The 21,916-nt window shown below is 39.5% G+C and overlaps 3 protein-coding genes across 4 annotated transcripts in view; 1 reads left to right on the forward strand and 2 right to left on the reverse strand.

Annotated features, from left to right (window-relative positions):
* Positions 1-4,207, reverse strand: part of CUNH18orf54 (chromosome unknown C18orf54 homolog) — a 9,788-nt gene extending 5,581 nt beyond the window's left edge. Inside the window, exons 1-2 of the mRNA XM_026039906.1 lie at positions 3,855-4,207; positions 740-1,519 (exon numbers count right to left, since the gene is read on the reverse strand). Coding sequence (XP_025895691.1) covers positions 740-1,519; positions 3,855-4,125 — 1,051 coding nt within the window. The 5' untranslated portion in view covers positions 4,126-4,207. The remainder of the gene's footprint in view (positions 1-739; positions 1,520-3,854) is intronic.
* A 1,430-nt stretch (positions 4,208-5,637) lies between these two features.
* STARD6 (StAR related lipid transfer domain containing 6) lies at positions 5,638-12,072 on the forward strand. The gene is made up of 7 exons (XM_026039257.1): positions 5,638-5,743; positions 6,163-6,256; positions 6,401-6,450; positions 9,125-9,251; positions 10,304-10,421; positions 10,996-11,089; positions 11,449-12,072. The coding sequence occupies exons 2-7, from the start codon at positions 6,167-6,169 to the stop codon at positions 11,600-11,602; spliced, it is 633 nt and encodes a 210-aa protein (XP_025895042.1). The 5' UTR covers positions 5,638-5,743; positions 6,163-6,166; the 3' UTR covers positions 11,603-12,072.
* Positions 12,073-12,637: 565 nt separating this feature from the next.
* Positions 12,638-21,916, reverse strand: POLI (DNA polymerase iota). 2 transcript variants are annotated; one of them, XM_026039241.1, is made up of 10 exons: positions 21,899-21,916; positions 20,663-20,782; positions 19,849-20,013; positions 19,439-19,591; positions 18,448-18,684; positions 17,601-17,779; positions 17,224-17,315; positions 16,362-16,495; positions 14,698-14,900; positions 12,638-13,567 (listed from the first exon to the last, which is right to left on the reverse strand). In XM_026039241.1, the coding sequence occupies exons 2-10, from the start codon at positions 20,757-20,759 to the stop codon at positions 12,752-12,754; spliced, it is 2,076 nt and encodes a 691-aa protein (XP_025895026.1). In that variant the 5' UTR covers positions 20,760-20,782; positions 21,899-21,916; the 3' UTR covers positions 12,638-12,751. The 2 variants fall into 2 exon arrangements, with proteins under 2 accessions (XP_025895026.1, XP_025895032.1); XM_026039247.1 differs by lacking the exon at positions 21,899-21,916 and having other exon boundaries at positions 13,098-13,184; positions 13,265-13,567; positions 20,663-21,413.

Genomic DNA, 21,916 nt, shown 5'->3' on the forward strand with positions numbered 1-21,916 from the left:
AACTTCTGGGAAAAGTGGAGAGATCAATAGTTATATATTGCACAACAAAGAAAATATATTTTTAATTTAAAATGGGAATTAGAGAGTGTTAAGATAATTAACACTTTGAGATGCTAATCTCTGGTATCAAAGTAAATCTAGGCAATTTTTAATGATACAAAGATTGCTACTGAACTGCAATGTCCCATTACAAAAAGTGGCTACATAAGAGATTTTTGGATGAAGTTTTTACATAAACAGAAGGCACTGAATAAACCAAATATAAGGGTTACAAATTATCTCCTGCTCACTGTGCAAAACAGGAAAAAGACTGCATGATAAATGATATTTTTTAGTAATGTGGCAGATCAATTTACATTATGTTTAAGAATCACTCTCTTTCAAGCCTACACTTCATATAATTACTTCAGTGCTTGAAATCCTATTAAAATATTTGGAATTACTGTTATCTTACAGTAAGGTGCTAAACATGCTACTGCAATAAATACTCTTTGCTGTAAATAAACGTTTAAGCCTTAATTTAGGTATTCTATGAAAACTGGAAGTATAGCAGCTGTTTGACTTGGTCAGCTTCTAGAAGATGCTTTTAATTGTTTGTCAAAGAAAGGGGTAAACCAATCTACTGTCCAGTGCAGCCCAACTAACACAGATAATGCTGCGACTTAAAACATGAACACCTCTTTAGTTTATTTATACACATCCTCAAAAATTGAGAAACACTTCTTGGGAACACAGTTACCTCTGAATGGCTGTTTTGTGTGTCTTGAAAAGGAGTTACCAAATTGGAAGCAGGAGTCTGGACTGCCACAGCTGCAACTTTCTGCTACTTCGTTATCACCTGTTAGATCCAGACAACCACTGTGTTCAAAAAACCCATTAGAGCCCTCTTTATCCGTGGAGCACCTCTGGTTCAGCATCTCCGAATGGTGTGAAGAGGTTTCACATTGTGTATTAAAAGTTGGTCCACGGCTTTCATTAGCTGAATCAGAAAAAAGCTTAGGACTGCTAAGCCAGACTGGGTAGTGAGAATTTGGAATGCTACTTATCTCTGACACACTTAAGTTGGACTTCCCACTGGTAAGCCACCTTGGGTAATTCTTTCCAGGAAAAGTACTAGAGTTCTCTTCAAAAGAGAAAGTTCTTGGATTTTTTTTCGAAGAGACCAAACTGTACCTATGAGATGCACATGTGCTGTGCTTCTTTCTGCTGAAGTTTGTGTGTAGCTTCTGATTAGCAACAGCTTTGTCATTGTCTTGGAGACAGAATTCCTTTACAGTATCAAAGGATGAGGTGTGGTGTGGGTAGAAAGTTGAGTTTTTAATGGACTGCCTATTCCATCCACTATTTTGACGCCTTGATTTAAAAGGACTGTGCTGGACAAAGGGCTGAGATCCATCTGGTGGGAATGTTAACAGTTCATCTGTTGTGACGCTGATGGAGTCCAGGTCACGCTCGGCCCTCCTTCGACATGCTGACGCCCTAGCAGCCAATCCTGCACGCCCACTGAGGTCCTCCAGGGCTGAAAAATTAACACAGTTTACATCAATTGCTGAATTTAACATGTACAAAAATAATACATTTGTAAGTTCTGAAATGAAGTAACAATTCAAAGTCTGACTGCATTATTTTCCTGCAGGTACTGAAACCAAGTTCTTGCAAGACTGATTCCATTTCTAACCAGAATCATGAGAAAAATTCACCAGTTGAAACTTACTCCTCCTTTCACAGTATTCAAAAAGTAAAGGTTCTAAYATATTCTATTCTTACTGTACTTGTACATGGTCTTAATCTTAAGTGCTCAGCATCCATCCCTTTACCTGATCCTGATGGAACACAAAAAACTTTTTTTTTTTTTTAAAAAAAAAAAAGAGCAACAAGCAAGTATCTTCAAGCTATTCACTTCTCAAAAGCTCCCCTACACTTTCTTATAATCACACTCACATTTGAAAAATATGAAATGTCTATCTGCAATTAGAAAAACAGCTTCCAGAGACGATAATCTTCTCTGATGCATCATGCACAAAAGAAGTGCTTTTCCCAAACTGGAAAGCATTAGAGCATTAGAATCTGAAACCTTGTTTTTTAGCACAAAGATAATTTGTACAACTAATTACTTTGCCTTTAATGTGTATCAGTTTACTACTATAAGACAAATATTTTTTAAATGTTAATTAAACATCTTTATCATTTTGATACATAGTATAATTCTTCTTGGATGGCAATTTAGCTAACATTCTAATGATGAACACTGGAGAAAAAGCAAATTTCTAGAAAATGTAATTATGTAACAGTATAATTTATGTTGGACAATAACATGTGGATTCTACAGTCATATGACAACTCCTCATAGGAACTTCTGACAGCATCATTACTGCTGAGTTATGGGGAGAACCACCTCACTGAAATAAAAACCTCAACTTCCTACAGTCTATTTTTAACTACACATTTGGAACTGTGCGTTTTGCAAATACATCCCTACTACTTCTGTCTTAATAGTCGTAGACCTTCCATGCAGCACAGAGATTGCTCTTCACATATTTAAATACAGCAAATTTACTACAGGAAAAAAAAAAAGACAACTAAAAGCAATAGTGTRTAAGGCAATTAGCCAGCCAGGGGTCTATACACACATTTCATAATCATGCAGAAACGTACATACTATCTAAGACTAGACTTGGATGATTTTCAGAGAAGAATTATGGCATCAAATCCTGGTTTTTACTGAATACATTCTGATTTACAAAAATAGGCTTTCCTCAGCTATTAGCTGGAAGTAATTTTTTTCTCACTTTCACTTCAATACCGTAAGAAAGCTGTATACAATAGACATCTGTAATACACAGAAATAAAGAATGAAGCAAATGAGACTTAACAATAACAGTGAAGCCTCAGCATAATATATGAAAAGATTATGTCTTTCATACAACAATTTCTCTGTCATAATCAGAATGCTTAATTTCGCTTGGACTATCAATCAAATTTAACTAGAGGATGATTTATATTACCAAACCATTCTCTGGATAGCTTTGCTCATGAGATGAGAAAGAGAAAAGTGTGAAGTTAGAGGATAACTACAGGCTAAAGAGGAGAAAAACAAGTAATGCTATCAAAACTGTCCCTGTCAATGCAACCTTGGCGAGTGTCATTCAGCTATGAAATATCTCTGTGCTTAAGGCACTGCTATTTCAGATGTAATGGACAAAGCATCTGCAGCATAAACTAGCTCAGGCACAGTAATCTACTCTCGATCTTCCTATACAAGTTTAAATATTTAATTAAATATCCATTAATTCAAGCCAACTAATAATTGAAAAGCAAATTCAAACCCATTTAAATTTACTCCTAGGCCACATTAGTTTAGATTTCAGACTCAGAACAAAATTTGCTTCTTATTTATTGCTTTATATTGAATGTGCTTTTGACTCTGAAGTGATTTAAGGGAACTCCTTCCATTTATGAGATTCTGATGTTACTTACTCTGGCAAGGGAACTGGGATTTTTGTCAAGACTTAAGTTTAAGTCATTATTTACATTGTTTTTGGCATGTATTCAACTATAGAAAATACGTTTTCTATTCCATACTCTGTAATTTATCATTGCATCCACGAGTGGGTCATGGGCTTTGTGTCTGTCACAAATTTACTAAGCACTTACAAAAAAAAAAAAAAAAAACACAAAGGATGACAAATATTGCTAGCCACAACCAAACACCATTTGCTGTGCCACATATTCTTGCAACCAGCTGTGCAGGAAATACTCCTTGACTAAAACTCAGCTGATACGAGGTTATTGCAACAACATCAGCAACAAAAAGACAATAAGCAGCAAATACGAGGCCTGACTAAAAGACGTACTTGTAGAAGACGTAACATGTCTTTTTTTGGTGCAGTGTTTTGAAAAATGAGGATGCTTGGGTGTGCTTTGATTTATGCAGATTTTTCCAGTGGTTATTTCAGAGGATGTGAGACTTAGATCAAAATCTTCAATATATGCCTCCAGAGCCTCAGATGCAGAGCTGTAAAGCTTGTCCTTATAGTGAATCACACTGCCTGAGTATGAATTATCACTGTCAATGCTGCAGCTTGCTAGAAGGGAAGATACCGTTGAGTCAGGAGAGATGGCCATGGATTCTTTCAAAGGAGCTTGCCATASTTTTTATCCAGATCTTTATTAGAACCTCCACTCATCCTTCTAAGCAGCCTAAATGGAAAAAGAAATAAAACAAGAAAAACATAAATCATCAGTTTAATTGAACTTCCTTCTCATAAGCTGAAAACTATGTGAGATGTATTTTTACGCAAAATTTATTTTTCTGAGAATTACTCTTACTATATGTAAGTTTGATACATACACATGTCACTGCTGGAAAAGTGAAGCGKCAGAAAATAAAGTCTCTAGAAAGAGAAAACATGGAGCTTCTTATACAGTGACACCCTAGTGGTGACAAAAAATGTAACAAGGGAGCAAGAAAATCCAAGAAAATCCCCTTGTCAGTGCAAGAGGAACCTCACTACCCTGTTTTTTKCCAGAATGGCATTTCCCATTAGGAAGTGCTGACATTTCTCACCACATAAGGTTTTGAAAAAAAAATCTAGACTATCATAACTTTTGATTTCAAAAACAGCACAAAGCACTAGTGCCTATGCACAAGGGAAAAAAAAATATAAAAGCAGACACTGCGGGAAGTTGCATAGAACAGAGCAGTAAACCATGATTTTTGCAAATATTGTGTATAACCAGAGTGGGAACACAGACCAAAGAATTTTATGGGATGCACGTGTGGTATATACAGAACATGAGCCACCAGGGCATTTAAAATTGCTCTATTTGTGCAACTGACTGAGAAGCTAAGAAAGGTGGGCTTGTAAAGCCATAAACTGCAAATGGAAGAGCATTAAGTGCAGGTTAGTCCCRGATACCATGGTCAGGGTTTTCAAGGTCACTGAAAGAAACTTGGCAGCTCATTTCCTCCTCGCAGGTAAAATCCCCTGCCTGGAAATAGTCTAAAACAGTGCTCAAGAAAAGACATCATATAACAAGGAAGAAAAAATTATTAGCTTTATTACAGCAGCATCACACGCACACTGTGCAAACAGAATTCTGTATTTATGTGACTCAGTTGTGCAAAGAGCAAAGGAAATAAAACAAAATAACAACATAATAAAATAAGGGACAGCAAACACTCAAACGARGCTGGAGCCGGGCCCCAGGGCGACGGTTATTCACCACAGAGACCCGCCGCGGGGAAGCCCCACAGCCCCGCCGCCGCCATTTCCCGCACACCAGGGAGATAAGGGGAACACCCGAAGCGGCAGGGCCGCTCCCGACACCCCGCCCGGGCTCAGGCCGCCGCTGCCGCCCCGCTGCCCRTCCGCGAAGCGCCGGGCGCCGCCACAGTCACCACCCGCACTTGCCGCGCAGCGGTTTGAAGGCAGCGCGCCGCTCCCCAAAATGGCGGCGCGCCGCGCCTGCCGCGCGGCCTTGTGGGAGTCGTAGTGCGAGCGGGGCGAGCCCCCAGCACCGCGCGAGGCGCCGGGACTACAACTCCCAGCGTGCTGCGCGCGGGCGCTGGAAGGCGGGAGCGTCGCCGCCGTGCTGAGGCGGCCGTGAGGCGGCGCGGTGGCGGCGGCCTCTCGTGGGCGCCYGGCAGCGGTGCTGACCTTAGGCCCGCTGCCCGAGCCGCCCATGACAAGGGAGCTCCCCAGGCGGGTAGCGGCCGCGCCGGCAAGGAGAGGGCGGCGAGGTGAGGGGCGCCGCGCCGGCCYTGGCGGCGGACGGAGGTTGAGGGTGCATGTGGGCAAAATATGAGCAGAAGTGGCTTTAGCGCTAGCTTTAATGTTAATGTTAAATACTCTTAGGCATAAGGTGGGGTGAGCCAGCGTGTCTTCCGAGACGGTGAAAGTCAGTCAGTTTTAAGATACACTCCAAATAGTTGCTTCTCAGAACAAAATATGCATGAAACCCAGCTATTATTTTCTCTCATTAAGTTTTTTTTTTTTTTTTTTTTTTTTTTTTTTTTTTTTTTTTTTAATGCTGTATGATGGATAAAAAGCAGCTGATTTGATAGGAATAGCCAAAGTTCATTGAGGCCGGTGGAAAAGATAAAGGTATAAGCCCTATTTATTTTTCTTTGTCTTAAGCAAATTGTTTTTAAATTTACAGATAAATGGACTATAAGAAAATTACGGATGAAGTTGCAAAAAAACTTTTATCGTACAACCAGGACACTTCAGGATGGAGAGTGATAAAAGTTTCAGTAAGAAAATGTTAATATTATTTTTACTGCATCAATTTTGTTGTTAAAAAGTGCTTACAAATTATTCTTGCTTTAAAAACCAGTTGAATACTTTTTATCAACTCATAACTTAGAATTTTCCTTTTTTTTTTTTCTTTTTTTGAGAAAAATGTTACAGTTGCTTCAAAACCTTCAAAAGAGTATTCAGGAAACCTGTAAGTACTTACATTTTGTTTGTCATTGTAATGTATGTAAGCTTCACTTTTTAACAGTGCTACCCAGGAGCTGACTAGGAAAGCTAATCATATTGTATTTTTCTTAAAATTGTTAAGTTAAATTTTGTTGGCTGTAGAAAAGCTGTTGTTTGTTGTTACACTGTGTAAGCCACAGTGCTAATGTGAAGAAGAGATGGATTTCCCAAATAATTTTCAAAAGTGCTGCGGAGACTAAATTTGAATAACAGTTATTATTGTGGAATAAGTAAATATTGAATCGCAATTTTAGCCTGAACTTGGCAGCTGTTCCTGGCAGGAAGATTCTCTTCAAACCATTGCATTTCCATTTCCCTTTCCACCTCATTATCCTTGTGAAATGACAGTTATCTGCACATGTAAACATGCTTTCTCACTCTCCCTTATCTGTCCTTTTTTTTTTTGCACTTATTTCCAGCATCTGAACCGGAGCACGTTGTATCAGCAGTGAGAGGCTCACGCAGGCCCTGGGGCAGCAGCTTTATCTGTCCTTCTCTTGAGCTATGAATTCTGTGCAGCTTTTCTTAAGGAGATGGATTTGGCCCAAAAGGTGGAGCTAGGTGAGGCAGATGAGTCTGGATGTCCCAGCTTGCTGTCACCAGCAGAGCTGGTGATGCGCCCTGGTATTGCTGCCCTCCCTCCATGCTTCTCCTCTGCCTCTGCAGTCCTGSTTCTGCTTTGTGCTGGGAGCTCAGTGATCCCTTAGTGACCAGAGTGGGGGGAAAAATCATCTGGAAGAGCAGTGTGTGAAAGGAGAAGAAAAAGATGCGCRGATGACATGGCCTAAGCTTCTCTTCTTTTTTAGTTGCCTAATGGTTATTTAGCTATGTAAAACATCAATCAAGACAGATATACAGTAGAGAAAATTTGCATCCAGTCTGTTTTTTTATTATTATTTTAAATGATTATTATGAATATATGTTCCTGAGCAGTGCTATTTTAAATCCAAAAATCTCTCTTTTTTGAGAGTTTCAGCAGCAACAGTATTCATTTYAGAACTTGATGCTGTAACAGTAGCACTCCYGAAGAATTATAATGTAGTACTATAATGAAAAACAGCCATCTCGTTAGAAAATGTGAAGAATACTATCATTTTAATAGAAAWTTGTATAGTTTAGCAGTGGCATTATCTGTTCTCCTACTTCAAATCTTACCCAATACAGGTGAATACAAGTGAACAAGAATCTGRATGCCTAACATTCTTTGCCAAACTTGTTTCCATAGAAGAAAAAGATATGTTATAGTCCCAGTCAGACACATAGTCATTCTTAGCTGTACCAAGTAGATTTGCCTTAGTAAATTCTTTGCAGTTAGAAGAATTGTCGTGGTGAACTCTGCTCTTTYGTTTAGGAAGTCCCAAATCTGCCCTTTTTTTTTTTTTAATCTTTATATGGCACACTGAGAAGGTGAATCAGTCCTTAGYGTGTTTGACATTGGGTGTTTATTAACCAGGTACTGCAGGTGCCAGCTTCCTTTTCAGCAATTGATAGAAGTACTAACCGTTTCCTAGCTAGCTGAGGTCAGTATGTGATCTGGTAGTGAAAGCGAATGCAGATCCTGCCTGCAGGTGGGCCAAGTGCCCTTCCTTTTATTCTAGCACTTATATTTTTCAGAGGCCTTGCGTAGAGGAAACTCTTTGACTAACGTCTCATGCTGAGTTTAGGAGAGAAGATATTACAGGATGAAGGCAAGAACTGCTCACRAGATTGGTAAACACAAGAAGTTCATGGCAGCTGTGGAAATAAAGGGTGTATCCAAATATTCATACACTGATTTTAACTGGCTCTGCCATAGCTTACATCCCCTGTTGTGCAGCAGACACAAACGTGTTTTCCATCATCATCTGTACCTGTTGTGGGTACTGGAGAATCAGGTTTCTGGAGTAGACACATACACCCACGCAGTACTCACTCCATCAGGGCAGTGAATTGCTGCAAACTGGAGAAACATCCATACCTTTACAAGATCCATTGTCCTTGATCTTGCATCTATTTTTTTTTATTATTTATTATTTTATTTCTTTTCCTTTCTCTCCTCCTGACTTACATTCGTACATCATCAGGGGCTGCACATGTGGTTTAACGAAAACATTTGTGAGCACGGTCTCTTCCCAAGCACTTCTGGTTCCTGCAGCATCGTTCGCTGCGAGGGTAATTGCTGCCCGTAGGTGCTTAGCCATGATTCACAGTTTCTCCAGAAACTAGGTGTGAGAACTGGCCGCATTCGTGAGCAGTTGTAAGCACCACAGGAGCTTCCTGCTTCCTTGTTGGGGGCCCTGATTCGCACCCACACTCCTCTTTGAAATTCCTGGAGGATTATGGGCAAAAATTTGAGAAATGACAGAATATACTAGATTACACGTCTTCTCACTGTTTATTGTCAATATCAAAATGGATTTTGAAAGTTTTCATTTGGAAAAAGATAATGGATTAATGGATAAATATTGTTACAGTTATTTGAATGAATACGTTTTTATCTAGTAGTTGACAATAAAAACGTCATTTAAAATGACTGGTGTCAAAAATGTAATATTCTGACAAAAGAGTTAGCCAACTGYTATATATTTGCTGTTGTGTAGCTCTTTTTCTAATTCGGAAATGGGAATTAATAATTTGTTTTTGTTTTTCATAAAACCTAGATACCGAGGAGAAGGGATAATTAAGGAAGTCCCTAGTAAAATTATTCCTTTTATGTATCTTCCTGAATATCGAAACAAGTGGGACAAAGCCTTGCAATCTTACACACTGCTAGAGAAGATTGACCAGGTAATACAATAATTTAACTGAATGATTTTTTAAAAATTCTGCCTTAATTTTTGTACCTCTACTGGTACAGAAAAACTTCAATCTCTAGGATTTCAATATGAACTATATTCTAATTTGGTAAAAACTTTTAATTTCTAAACGTGCTAGCTGGTGTGAGGCAGGTATGATTTGTGCTTCTCCTTTTAGGAGTTWAGTATTTAGTATAAAATAAATAACCTGAGCATGTCAAGAATTCAGTGGATGGAAAGCATCTGAAGTCTCCATTGAGTCTCCTATCAAGGATGAGACAAAATCAGAGCCAAGCTCAGAGAAAACACCTCTCAGAGTTAGTGTGGCTAACACAAAATAAATAAATAAAACAAAACTTTTCTGTCTTGTTAGGCCAGAGTAGGCATTTGAGTAAGTTAAATATACAATTATCTCTACTCTGAAAAATGCAAATAGCTTCAAGACTACTTTATTGTATTTGTGTGGAAAAAAATAGTAAGTTTTATGTGAACACAACTACTGCAGACAGGAATTAGATTGTACTCTAGGGAATCTGCAGATCAAATCCTTCTTAATTTATGTTAGTATTATAGATGCTATAGTTGGATACTGTTTTGCATTCTGCTAGATGTTGAGCTATTTTAGATATACTGAAGTCAGGGATAGCATGGAAATTGAATTGATACTGTACTAGTGCAGTGAAATATTGCATATTCAGAATTCCAGATATTTTTGGCTTTTCCCAGGCCTTCTGAAAAACAGGACCTTGAAACACCCATAAAAAGTACCAGCCTGTAGCTAACCATTTGAAAGAGATGGCCCAGCAGGTGTTTGAGAAAAGTCTGAGGGCCTATTGCACCAGTGCAAATGACTCAGATGTGTGACAGCACTCCCTACATTGAGAAAGCAAAAATATTCCCCTTTTCTGCAAGGCTTTCACTTCTCTCTGTCCTGGATCTGCCAGTTTGTCAGATTTGTATAGATTTTCAGTTTGTATAGTGCTGCCCTAGTAACTAAAACTTGGCTTCTTACCTGTTCAACAAGTGACATTTATTTATTTGTAGGATACCGGTATATATCACAGTGTAACACATAGTTATGGCATGGGACTGATCTCATCACGAGATTTTGTTGACTTGGTGCATGTTAAACCCTATCCTGGTGGCATCCTTACAACTAACTGTAAGTTTTACCTAACTACTGCATGTTTATGTATTTTTGCTGCAGTCTGGAAATTTTTATATAAATTGTTACTCAATTAGTCCAGTGGCTCAGTCACAGTATAGAGTACTTGCTCCATGTGTGGTTGTGCCAAATTAAATATTAACAAACTGATTTTAAAAACATTTTCATACTGCAGCTGCTGAAATTGATCTTCAGAAAAATAACTGTGTTCTTGTTTATTCTGCTAATACAGTAAGGTATTAACGTGTCTGCTTACAAACTGACTGCTTTGTTCAGAACTAAACCACCACAGCTCAGCACTAGTTATATGCAAACACATCTCAATGATAATACTTTTGGGCATACCTGTCCAAACATCTGTAGAAATTTCTACATATATTGAATTATTTACATAAGTATTTAATGTTGTTTGGGCATTTGCCTACAGAATACCACTACTAAACATCCTGCTGATCATGTCGTGAGCTTTTTTTTTCTTGTATCTAAAAAAAATCTTGAGTCACATTTTATACATGTAAAATAACTAATCTGATGCTACTTTTTTAATTATTATTATTGTGTGGCAATACAGCTGTGAGTGTGGAATATTCAGGATGCCCTCCTTCTCCTTCTTGTGTCCGTGGCTATAACAATCCTTGTGGGTATGTGTGTTCCCCCCTGCCAGAGTAAGTATTTACATTCACCTTACTTTATTATCTTTGATTATTCAGTTACCATTTCTATGCAAAACTTAACAAAAGTCATACCAAAGCTTTTTTTTAATTGAGCTAGTTATAGTCCAGGGAAACTTCAGTGTTTCCTGGAGGTCAATTTTCTGGCTYAGACAATCTCCTTTTGAAGCTATTTAAGGAACCTCTTGAGATGCATAATAGCCAAAGTTCACATCGTAGGAACTTTATCCGTAATTTATCCTTTCATATGAGTAATGAGACTTGAGAGATGGACATTCATAACTGGTATTTCAGTAAGTTTAGAAGCAAGAGCAGTGAGTGCTAATTGAAGGCTTCCGTTCTTTTCATCCTAGGAACCCAGAGCATTCCAAGTTAGTTGTATTTATTCAGCCAGAATTAGGCGGAATGCTTCCCTACTCTGTGGTGGAGACAGCAATACCTACTACTCTCGTAAATTTAATCACTGAAACAAGAGCTGGACTAAAAGGCTTGAAAGACCATAATTAAATGTAAGTGAAAATTAATATGCACTTATGCCATGTGCATCTTTGATCTGGATTAACTTTTAATAGAGGATGTAGTTTAGTATTTTAATTGTGGTTTATGTGGAAATGTGTAAAGCTTATCTGTTATATATTAAATTATGAATGCTATTTTTTTTCTGCTCATGGGAGTCATGTCAGAATTTCTACTGAAGTGCCATCAAAACTACAGGGCGTAGCTTTCAATGTAATCCAGTGATGTTTTGTATCTTTTTTGCACTATATATTTAATTACATGTGAATATGGTGGTGTAAACTATAGAAACGTTAAAATATAGTTAACAAAAATATTTTACCATAGCTTTAAACACATTTTGATAATTTTTTACCATCAAAGTATGTACTTTTGACTGACATAAGCAAATTTCCTGCATACTAGAGATTTTAAATATGTTTATTTCTACAACTGTCTAACAGCAATTTGCAACTCTTTCAGTGTTTTGGAATTAAGCATCCAAGAGCTGCCTTACAAACTCAATTTTATGGCATCTCATTAAAAGCTGCTCTGTAAGTCAGTCGTGTCTTTTCATGGATCCTGAACACCAAACCCACAGGCACTTTTTATATGCTGCACACTGTCCAGGAATAGCCTGGCGACATATTTTATATGCATGAATATTATATCATAACTTTTATATTTATTTCAGCCTTAGCCCTTTCTAATTCTTCTAGTTACCAGTTAATGACAGGAAATAGTGACAAATCTGACAAAGTTTAAGAGTCACAGAAGCAAAGGTGTAAGCTAAAAGAATAGTGTGTACCCAGATTTTAGCTTTAGAGCTGCCTGCCCTCCCACATTGCTAGCAACACCAAACAATCAGTGCTGGGGTCCATTGTTAACCATGAGTACACAATGGCATTTTTTCGAAACCAAACTAGTATTTTAGGACGATGTAAGATTTACSAAATTGTGCTTACAAAATAAGGGGCAAATCTAAAAGTCTCCAAGACAAGCAAGATGGGCTAATTACTCCTTCAGGAAACACTAGCAGTCATTATGTCAGATTACCAAAATATATTTTTAATATTCACATCTTTACAATCTACATTGTTTTCCATAAAGTGAACTGTCTTCAGTGCCCATTCTTTAGTGCCCTTTTATTCTGAAAGTGTTTCATTGTGGTTTAAAATATCGTAGTAAATTGTTAGACTGTGACAGACATGATGCTGTATTCTTTCTTCCTCTGTTTGTTTTAGGCTTGTCAGGGTGTTTACCCATAAACATTTTGGATGTAAGTTCTTGATTCTTCCATTCAGCTAACAGTTCTGATTGCACAGTTGCAGGGAGTTCAAAAAAAGTCTCTGGATCAACATGAAGAGGAAATGCAATTCCCTCTCTGCTCTTACAGCCTTCAGCCTCAGAGGTCGTTCCAAAGGCTTGCTCATCTGTACCTGAGTCAGGGGTAGGCACAACAGTTTGGCTGGCTCCAGCTTCCAGAGCCAGTAAGTCTCTCTCTCTGAAACTCGCAGGGTCCTTAGGCTTTTCTTCCATATCAGCATTTGGCAGTGTATTTCCAGGATGCTTGGAAGAACAGCCGGCACGGGAGCTGTGTGTCAAAAGGGTTTCAGAGTCAGGAGCCCCTGTGAAGTGTATACTGCACCCTGGAGCGTTCATGTCATTACTTACTCTTTTAGAAGTTGGAGAAACGCTATTTAGCTCTTTTGGAAAACACAGTGACGGCTGACCGAAAGCATTCTCTGAAGGGATCACTTTTCCTGTTCTTYCAGAAATAATTTCTTTCTTAATGTCTTCTGGAAGTTCCCTAAAGACTTCCTGGTCAATGTCACCAGACAAATGAAATGTTTCAGCCTTTCTTTTACAGCTTTGCTTTTCTTCTGAAAAACCTGTAATATGCATTGCTGTATTTCCAGTTCTCTTGAAGTTCTCATTCCAAGAGCTTGCCTCTCCTTGTGAGACATTATCCTGTTCCTGGGGTATAATAGGCACATTTGAAAAAACAAAAAACACATAAGCACCTGCTGTATGCATCAGTGACTAAATAGTATTTTACTAACAGTGACTTCTTCAAATCATTCCTTAATAGACCATGATCTTTTCTCCTTATGAGCAGCAACGTTTTTTTTCTATTTTTTTTCAAACAATCTTAATACACATAAGTATCCTCCTCTAATTTTGAAAGAGCAAGTATTTTTGTTACTTTCTACTGTTTAAAATATTTGTGGAAAGTTGGAATATGCCTTAACAATAAGGACATGAAATTTATCAGCATGCAGAATATGTCAGGACAAAACTAGTACATTTATCATATAAAGCACAAATCTTGTGGAAACATGGCTAAATGTTTCCCCAGACAATCCCTATACGGTCCAGTGTTCAGCGCTGTGAGGGACATCTCTGTTTAATGTACAGCAGGAATCCCCAGCTCAGCAGATGAGAAGCCAGGACTGTTGCCCAAGAGGAGTGAATCTTTGATTGATTTCTAGTCTGAACAGGGAGACTTAAGAACACACAGAAAGTGGGATGATCAGATCACTCTAAATGTATTTTTATAATAGCAACAAGATAGATTACAAACATCAGTGAGCTATTATCTAAGGTAAAAATTGAAGTTTATATTTAAATCAATTGCACCAAAATCTGATCTGCATATTGCTACTACATACACATTAGCTGCAGGATTTTCATGTAAAATATGGAAAGATTCACTGTCTGAGTGGCCTGTTGTTTCACAAATGCTCAACAGATGGTGGATCTTAGTGGAATGAACAGCCAAATTTGGGGATTAGTTTTGGGAGACATAGRTTGGGATTTTTCCCTCAGCAAATTCTGTCCTCTTCAGTGTAAAGGGTCAACAGCCTAGCTGCCTGTCCTCTTTAATCTGCTCTGATTAAAACAGATTTAATAATAACTAATGAAAGGAAATAACATGTAACATTTGCTCAGAAGATTCCAAAGGAATCTTTCCTTTTACTATAAAAATGCAATTTGTGATCCTAAAGCTTCCAAAGCATTAAGGTTTAAATCTCTATATACACACAGAAATATCATCTCAGAGCTTACTTAACCAGAAAGAATTTTCTCAGTATCTTTCAACTTACCTGGATGTTTTTACCAGAGGCTGAAAGTGGGGACACCTCTTTTAGATAAAAACCAATTGATCCTTTCTTACTGCTAGGAAGATCTTTGAGGTTGGAGAAGCAGACATTCAAAAGAGTGAGATGAAACGGCAGCTCTACATTTATCATCTTGTGGAAGAGCTTCATTAGGATATCAGCCAATGGGGGTATTATACTGCTGCTTTCTAATGCAAACAGTTGAAAAAAGAAATGTATGCCATCAAAAGCTTTCTGTAAACAACTGAAGATATGATTTAGGTAGCAAAGTACAAAGGCAAAATATTAGGCACTCTTAATTTTACATTCTGACCTTTCATTATTTAGCATGTAGACAAAAATAGGGATCAATAGTAACCTAGGAAGTTAAAAATAAGATGCTATTCTTAACGTGAAAGTATTTAGTATTTACGCTACCATATACATGCAGGAGGCAACGCTTATTCATCCGAGAAGATAAATTCCTCTAATATTAAACTCTAAAAATCTGCTCAAGCTTTCCAAGATAGTCTATTAAAATAAAAGTCCAAGAGATTTCTCCCTAATCACAATGTCACAGATGATTTAGATTTTGGCCTGTCATGTATGCCCTGACCTCAATGTGAAGTGCTTTCCTCCCCCTAAAATGCTGAATCTTGCCCCAGGAAGGTAGCTAGACATTAGCACTTAGGTTAGAAGAAGAGTTACAGAATTCTTGCCAAGCTGAGTAGCGTTGAGAAATGATCTAGTGCTAATGAAAAAGGCCTTTGTGGAGCTACGTGTTCATTACATCAACATTGGCAATATCAGTGCATTTTACTGGCATTTGCATGACTGTAGGAGACAACAATAATTTTCAGCCACTTGCAACATAGCAGGAATCTACAAACAATTTAGAAGAAAAAAGCTGCATAGAATCTCAATGGATAATCTGGGACTGTGAGAGGTAATTTGGGGATTCATAAAGCAACTCAGGAAACAGCGATTCTGTATGTCATTGTAACAGTGATTCAGATTTATCTCCTCGCCCCCTGTTTTGAATTAAGTGTCAAAGTAATTGCAATCACTGCTTAGGTTAAAAGATTAAGTTTGAGAAAGAAGAAAAGCTGTACGTTATTCATTTTTAAAAGTACCTCAAAAAGAGACATTTTATACAGTTTCCATTACAGATTCCATTTATCTGGGAATGTAACTCAAATCCATACCAAAGACAAGCAGGTAGTTAATGCAGTAAGCAGGGCCCCCCACCCACCTTCCACTTTAATGCTCCTAATCCAGCAAGGCTGAGTTAAAACTTGACAGTAACACAGAAATCCACTGTAGGAAGAACTTCTATATATTTTTAGTGCATCTCATCAACATATGTCCATTACAAGTAAGTGAAAAGCTTCCAACTATCAGGTCTAAAAAATGTTATGTTGAAAGTAAATAATGGAATGTTTCAGCAAAACAGATTTTCTTCTCAGTCCAGTTGGTATGTACTACTCTGACAGTCATAAAGCACTGGAGTAGATTCATTAGCTCTTCTCAAAACATTGTCTCTACTTCTAGGTTTGTTCTAATGCTCATACCTGACCACAGCACCGCTTAACCAATATTTAAAATACAATTTTCAGTCAAGTTAAAAGGTAGCAGCGCAAAGTGAGTACTTTCAGGAATTCAAGGCTTACCTCTTCCAAATTTCTGAATGAGATGAGGTGGAATAGGACACTGACGGCTCTCCCGATTAAACCACTTATTAGTTGAAGAGAACTGGCGGATGGTCAGTCTTATTGTGTGTGGTTTTCTTCCATCTTTGTGTATTCTAGAGAATATTAACAGGCACAAAGCAGTAAGCATTCCGCAAATATTTTTCAGGGGGACAAGGAAACTGTCACAACATCTAGTTTAAGTTACAAGGCCATTTAATGTAAACATTACGGATCTCTCTTGATTCCTAAACTGATCACTGTGGATTATATGAGGAACTTTTGGTCCCAGCTGTATCCTGTATAATCCAGTATCTGTAACTATGAAAATGAAATGAAAATACTTTCCAGACTAACATGAAAAAAAAMCAAAAAACATCTGCTTAATGGGAGACAAGTGGTAAAAATAAGGGACTGAAATTAGAGGAACTCACACACTGAAAAAGAAATATTTAGGATTTTTCCACAGAAAATAAGGGAGATGAGGGAACATGCACTAAAATACTGTGATACATCATCAGAACAATGGAAGAGAATCAGCAAATGGAAAAACATACAAATGTTTGTCAAGGAAGCTGCATGGGAATGGCACGGCTGGCAGCCAGCCGGGGGAGGAGGATGCGAAAGGCAGTTTTAAGAGGAAATTAAGGCAACACAGGAGGAAATCCATGACTTGAGACAAGACCAAAGCAAAGGGGAAGAGCAGCTGGAAAGGCAGGTGCTGCCCCCTTCAAGGGCATTTTGCTGGAAGAAATATTACAGAGTATATAGTATACCTTACATACACTCAAAGTCCTTTCACAACACACAGTCAGTCAGCAAAAGAGTTACTGAAGACAGTCACCTGTCTAAGAGGTTAGCAAGCAGTTCTTCAATTTTCTCTTTAACTTGCACTTCTGATGAACATTTTTTAAAAGAATCTTCTTCACTAAGGGACTGGAAAAAAAGTCTTTTCAATTTTATAATCAGTTAAAATTCTCATCAAATCAAGTATGCAGAATGAAATTTAAGATGCCTTTGATAGTCGGAGCTCAACTGATTTTAAGGTGCATTATACTTTAATTTTTTCCTAAGTTGTACTAGGTAATATACAGACATGTAGGAATTGTTATATTGAAGTAGCCCTGTAAGTGGAAATTATTTCAGTGAGTCTAGTGAAGCTGTATAAGAATCAAAGCAAATTTTTCTCTTCTAAAAAACACTTCCGAACAAGACTTGTACCTGAGGAGGGCCTGATGGAGTCACCGGGGAGTCATCCTCTCCATAGCTGAGTTTTTGGATACGCTGAGCAGTAGAAACACCAAATTCCTTCTCTAACACAGCAGGTGGAACCGCTTGGAGATCACACACACTTTTAAGACCCAGCATTTCAAGGCGTTTACTGGTTTTATAGCCAATGCCTAAATAAAATGTACATTAAGTACATTATCGTTAGAAACTGTCAGACCGATGAACCCAAACATGCACCTCTCCTGCTGTTAAAAGCATCCAGTAGCACAGGGGGGAAATAAAGGCAAGGGAGAATCTGCCATTGGGAAAGACACAATGGGACAGAACAAAGAACTCCCGAAGTCTGTAGTCTAGATCATTATTTCTTGGCCAAGAGCATGGTGTCAGCATAGAGTAACTAGAAAAGTGTTTGCTCAGAAAATTGTGTCAGCCTCCAACAGACTCTTTTAATAACCCTAAACAGACTTTTTGGTCATCAAATTAAAAGAGAAAGCTGCATATATAAAATCTAATACCAGCTGCAGTGCTCGAGCTTCCATAAAAATAAACTGGAAATTAAATATTTTTCAATCCTAAATGAATTCTGTAATGCTTCATTTTCAGTTGTGTCACAGAACTGAACTGCTTTAGCCAAGTAAAATCCAGAACAGTGTAAGAAATGAGGAAGAAAAAAGGAAAAAAAAAGACAACAAAGCCCTAATCACACCTCCCCATCCTGCCACTCCCTTTCAGGGACTAGACTGCAACGTTATTTCGGCTACAGCTTTTGCAGTATTATTTTTCTCCTACTGCTGAGGGCTCTCCGTGTGCTCTCATGCTCACTGTACCAGCCTCTTACCGGGCACTTTGTTGATGTGCTCAAGGCTGCGCATCAGATCCTGGGAGCTTTCAGGCAGCAGAAGGGTTTGTTGGTTGGGTTTGAAGGTGCCAGACACCAGCTTGGCCAGCACTTTGTTGGCAGCCACCCCGGCGCAGCCCGTGAGGCCCAGCCTGGCGTGCAGAGCTTCCCTCAGCTCTCCTGCCRCCTGGGAGCCAAGGACTAGTCTCACGTGCACTGGGTCCTGGAAATCGATAGCTGCAAAGGAGAAAGGGGGTGGGGCTCGGAATGGAAGTAGTCTCTCTGCTAAGTTTCTGTAAGACATAGAGGTTTTTTGCAAAACTGATTAAAATCAAGTGCAGTCCCATGGGTCAGATGCTACTGCCATGGCTTCAGCATCCAAGCTTAAACTCACTTGCAGAAACCCGGTAAAAAGAGAAAAATGCTGTTTTTCAAAAGCAGGGGTATATTCTTCAAGAATAAATAATGTTTAAGGAGCATTTCAATTATCAAATATATCTGTACATATCAAAGGCAAGTTTTACATTAGATTCTTGCATGAATGTAACCAAGTCAGAGGTTACAATTTCAATCCCTATTGAAAATGCTCAAAATAGCTCAAAGTAACATTAAATCCAGGAAAGAACAATTGCTTTCTTCCCTAATATAAAGGATGAGATTTTCCCAACTGGCAGTAAAGTTCAAACTCAGCAAAAATTCTAAATGTCTTAGTACATTAAAAATATCTTAAAGGAAAAAAAAAAAAAAAAAGACTGTAGCAAGCTGTGCCCCTGAATCATTGTGCGCACTCCTCTGCTGCACACTTGCTTTTCCTGCAAAATAATCACTACATTGATTCCCCTTTGTGATTCCCAAGCCCTGAGAACAAGCCTAGAGTAACTGAAGTTGCCAAGTGCTCAGCTTTAGACAACAATGGGAAACAGACAGATGCTTTGGGCTGAACTGCACAAGAATTTAAATTATTTTCCAGTAGGAAGAAGGCTCAACTCACCTTGGTCGTTGTATACATGGCCAGACACACATACTCTGGAGCATCCACTTTGCTGTAGCTGTTTTAGTCTTTTCTCTACAATCTCTGTGATATCCACAAAGTTTTCATCAAACCCAAGCCTTTCCACCAGTGGACAAAATTCTTCCAACAGATCTAGGAGCAGAAGAAAATAACCACAGATAATTCATACACAACCTAAAACTGAGGTTTCATTTTTGCAGCAGCCCACGGCAGACTCCCCACAGATGCAAGGAGGACTCTTGCATCAGTAGAGGTGAATAGGTGTCCCCTTCTGGATACAAGAAACCCAAACACAAGACAACAAAAAATAATATTACTGCACATGCATGTATGTACACAGAATTTAACAGAGAGTCTTTGTCCTCTACTGAATAATGGTTAGTTTGTACCTGTAACCTTGTACGACATCTCCCTGTACTGAGTTAGATCCTCTCCATTAACCAGTATCAGCTGAGGAACCTTCTCTTTAGCATCCCTGACAAGCATCATTTTCTTAACTCCAAGTTTTCTGGCTTCATAGTTACACGTAACTACACAGTATTTCTGTTGTACACCTGAAAAATAATGGTTATATGATTTTAAAAATTTAGGTTTTGTGGTATTTCACAGAAGTCCTCAGTATTCCACACCACTGCCAAAATCTGCAACGCACACGCTTTGATCAGAACACAGTGTTATGAAAAAAAAAGCAAGCAAACAAAAACATTACTCTTACTTGAGAAGACCAAGAGAGAGATCTCCGAGATGATGATGGTGAGTGAAATGTTCTCACTGATGGCGAGAACCTTTTAGCTTTTTTTTTTTTTCCCATTTTACTGTCATGCTCAATTCGGGGCCTTTTGAGACAACTGTGTCTGGAAAATTGCTCCTTATAAAACAGTCAATTTAGGGAGTACTTTCTCCGCTCATCCTGAACACTGACTGCGTTGCATTTATTCCCAGCTTCTGAATGGAATAAAGTACCTTCCGAGGGTGACTGCGTCATAAGAACAGACTCATGTGTGAGCTGAGCCCTCTCTTTGCTCATGCACAGCATCAACCATCCCCAGTGCCAACGCTGAGACGCTGGCAAGCGCCCGCCCTCCTCCTCAGGAGGATTCACCAGTCTCAGGTGGCATCGTCCAGGCTGCCCCTCGCTCACTGCGGATGTGGTTAAGGCCACGGTGCTGCTGGAACACACATAATGCCCAAAGCAACTCGTACCCAAAGGCTTGTCTCGCAGCTCGGGATTCCGGATCATTTCCACTTGTGCGTAAAAGCAGTCCAGGTCAATGTGAACGATCACTCTGCACGCCGTCATTGCCGCCGCAACGCATTTACCTGCTGCAAGGAAAGGAAATAAAAATTACACATGATGTAACAAAGCTTAAAAAAAACCCTCTATACCAGCAAATAGATACTACAGCAAGTTTTACATTAATTGTAGCGCTACAGTAATTCTAGAATTTATGATCCTCAGCAAGTCAGCATTCTCATAATCATTTTCCCCTATTTTCACACAGCCACCTGGATTTCCTTTCCCCTTGAACCATTTTAGAGCATCATTTTACTGACACAAATCCTTCYACAGTGGAGTACCGAGACCTTTTTTTAATATATTTCTAGAAAATGTTTCTTTTCTCCTAAAGCTGCCTTAGCTGTGAACATGYTTCACTGACAGGGACGACTCTTCCACCTCTTTCAGAGCGTACCCTTCACAAAGCTTCAGCCTGGGGAGCCTTTCAGGTGAATTACCAAAGTGCTTCCCAAAGTTTGAGATATTGAGGCTCTCCCAAAGGCAGCCAGCGAAGATTGCAATGTATCAGCTGGCAAACAGCAAGCCCTGCTTTCTATGGGGGGGAAATGGTTTTTATTATTTATTTAAAGAAGTGAAAGAACTTCCATTCGAAGTTGATGCTGTCCAAATATTAGACTTGGCGTCTTTTTTTAGACTTTGGGCCATTTCTAAATACTGTTTTTTCCTCCCTCTAAATTCCCACTTAAGTTAGCTGAGCCAGGCAGGGAAGAGAGGCGATTATCGGCAGGATCATGAAGCCAAAAGGACTGTTTTTAGGTACCAAAGGGAGCTGCAGAGCCCCGGGCAGCCAGGCAAGCCCAGCTCCATGCACACAGGCCGCGGCGAGCAGCCCTCCCGCCCCCGCGGCTTTCCAGCGGCTCCCCTTCCCTCCTGCGCAACTCCCGCTAAGCTGCAACGCCCCCAAACGCGCAACTGCGGGCGTTAAAACGGCGCCTTCCGCGGCTCCTCTACCGGGCCCGTGCCCGGCGAGCGGCGGCTGCGGAGGCGGGACGGGGCGAGCGGGGTCGCCCCGGGACGGGGCCATCGTCCCCCCGGCCGCCATTCCCTCCGGGACGGGGCCACCGTCTCCCCGCTCGCCCCGGGACGGGCCGCGGGCTCCGCGGCCGCCATTGCTCCCTGTGCCCCTCGGCGGCCGCGCTCACTCGGGGCGGGCGCGGCGG

The sequence above is a fragment of the Nothoprocta perdicaria genome, unplaced genomic scaffold, assembly GCF_003342845.1.
Source record: "Nothoprocta perdicaria isolate Ctin4 unplaced genomic scaffold, notPer1 scaffold_10, whole genome shotgun sequence".
In the NCBI taxonomy this organism is placed as follows: domain Eukaryota; kingdom Metazoa; phylum Chordata; class Aves; order Tinamiformes; family Tinamidae; genus Nothoprocta; species Nothoprocta perdicaria.

What these genes read in the sequence shown, in the direction of transcription:
- STARD6 (XM_026039257.1), top strand. Translation starts at nt 6,167, where the DNA reads ATGGACTATAAGAAAATTACGGATGAAGTTGCAAAAAAACTTTTATCG. An exon ending in GGAGAGTGATAAAAGTTTCA is followed by an intron (nt 6,257 to 6,400) that starts GTAAGAAAATGT and finishes TCTTTTTTTGAG; the next exon opens with AAAAATGTTACAGTTGCTTC. An exon ending in TGCTAGAGAAGATTGACCAG is followed by an intron (nt 9,252 to 10,303) that starts GTAATACAATAA and finishes ATTTATTTGTAG; the next exon opens with GATACCGGTATATATCACAG.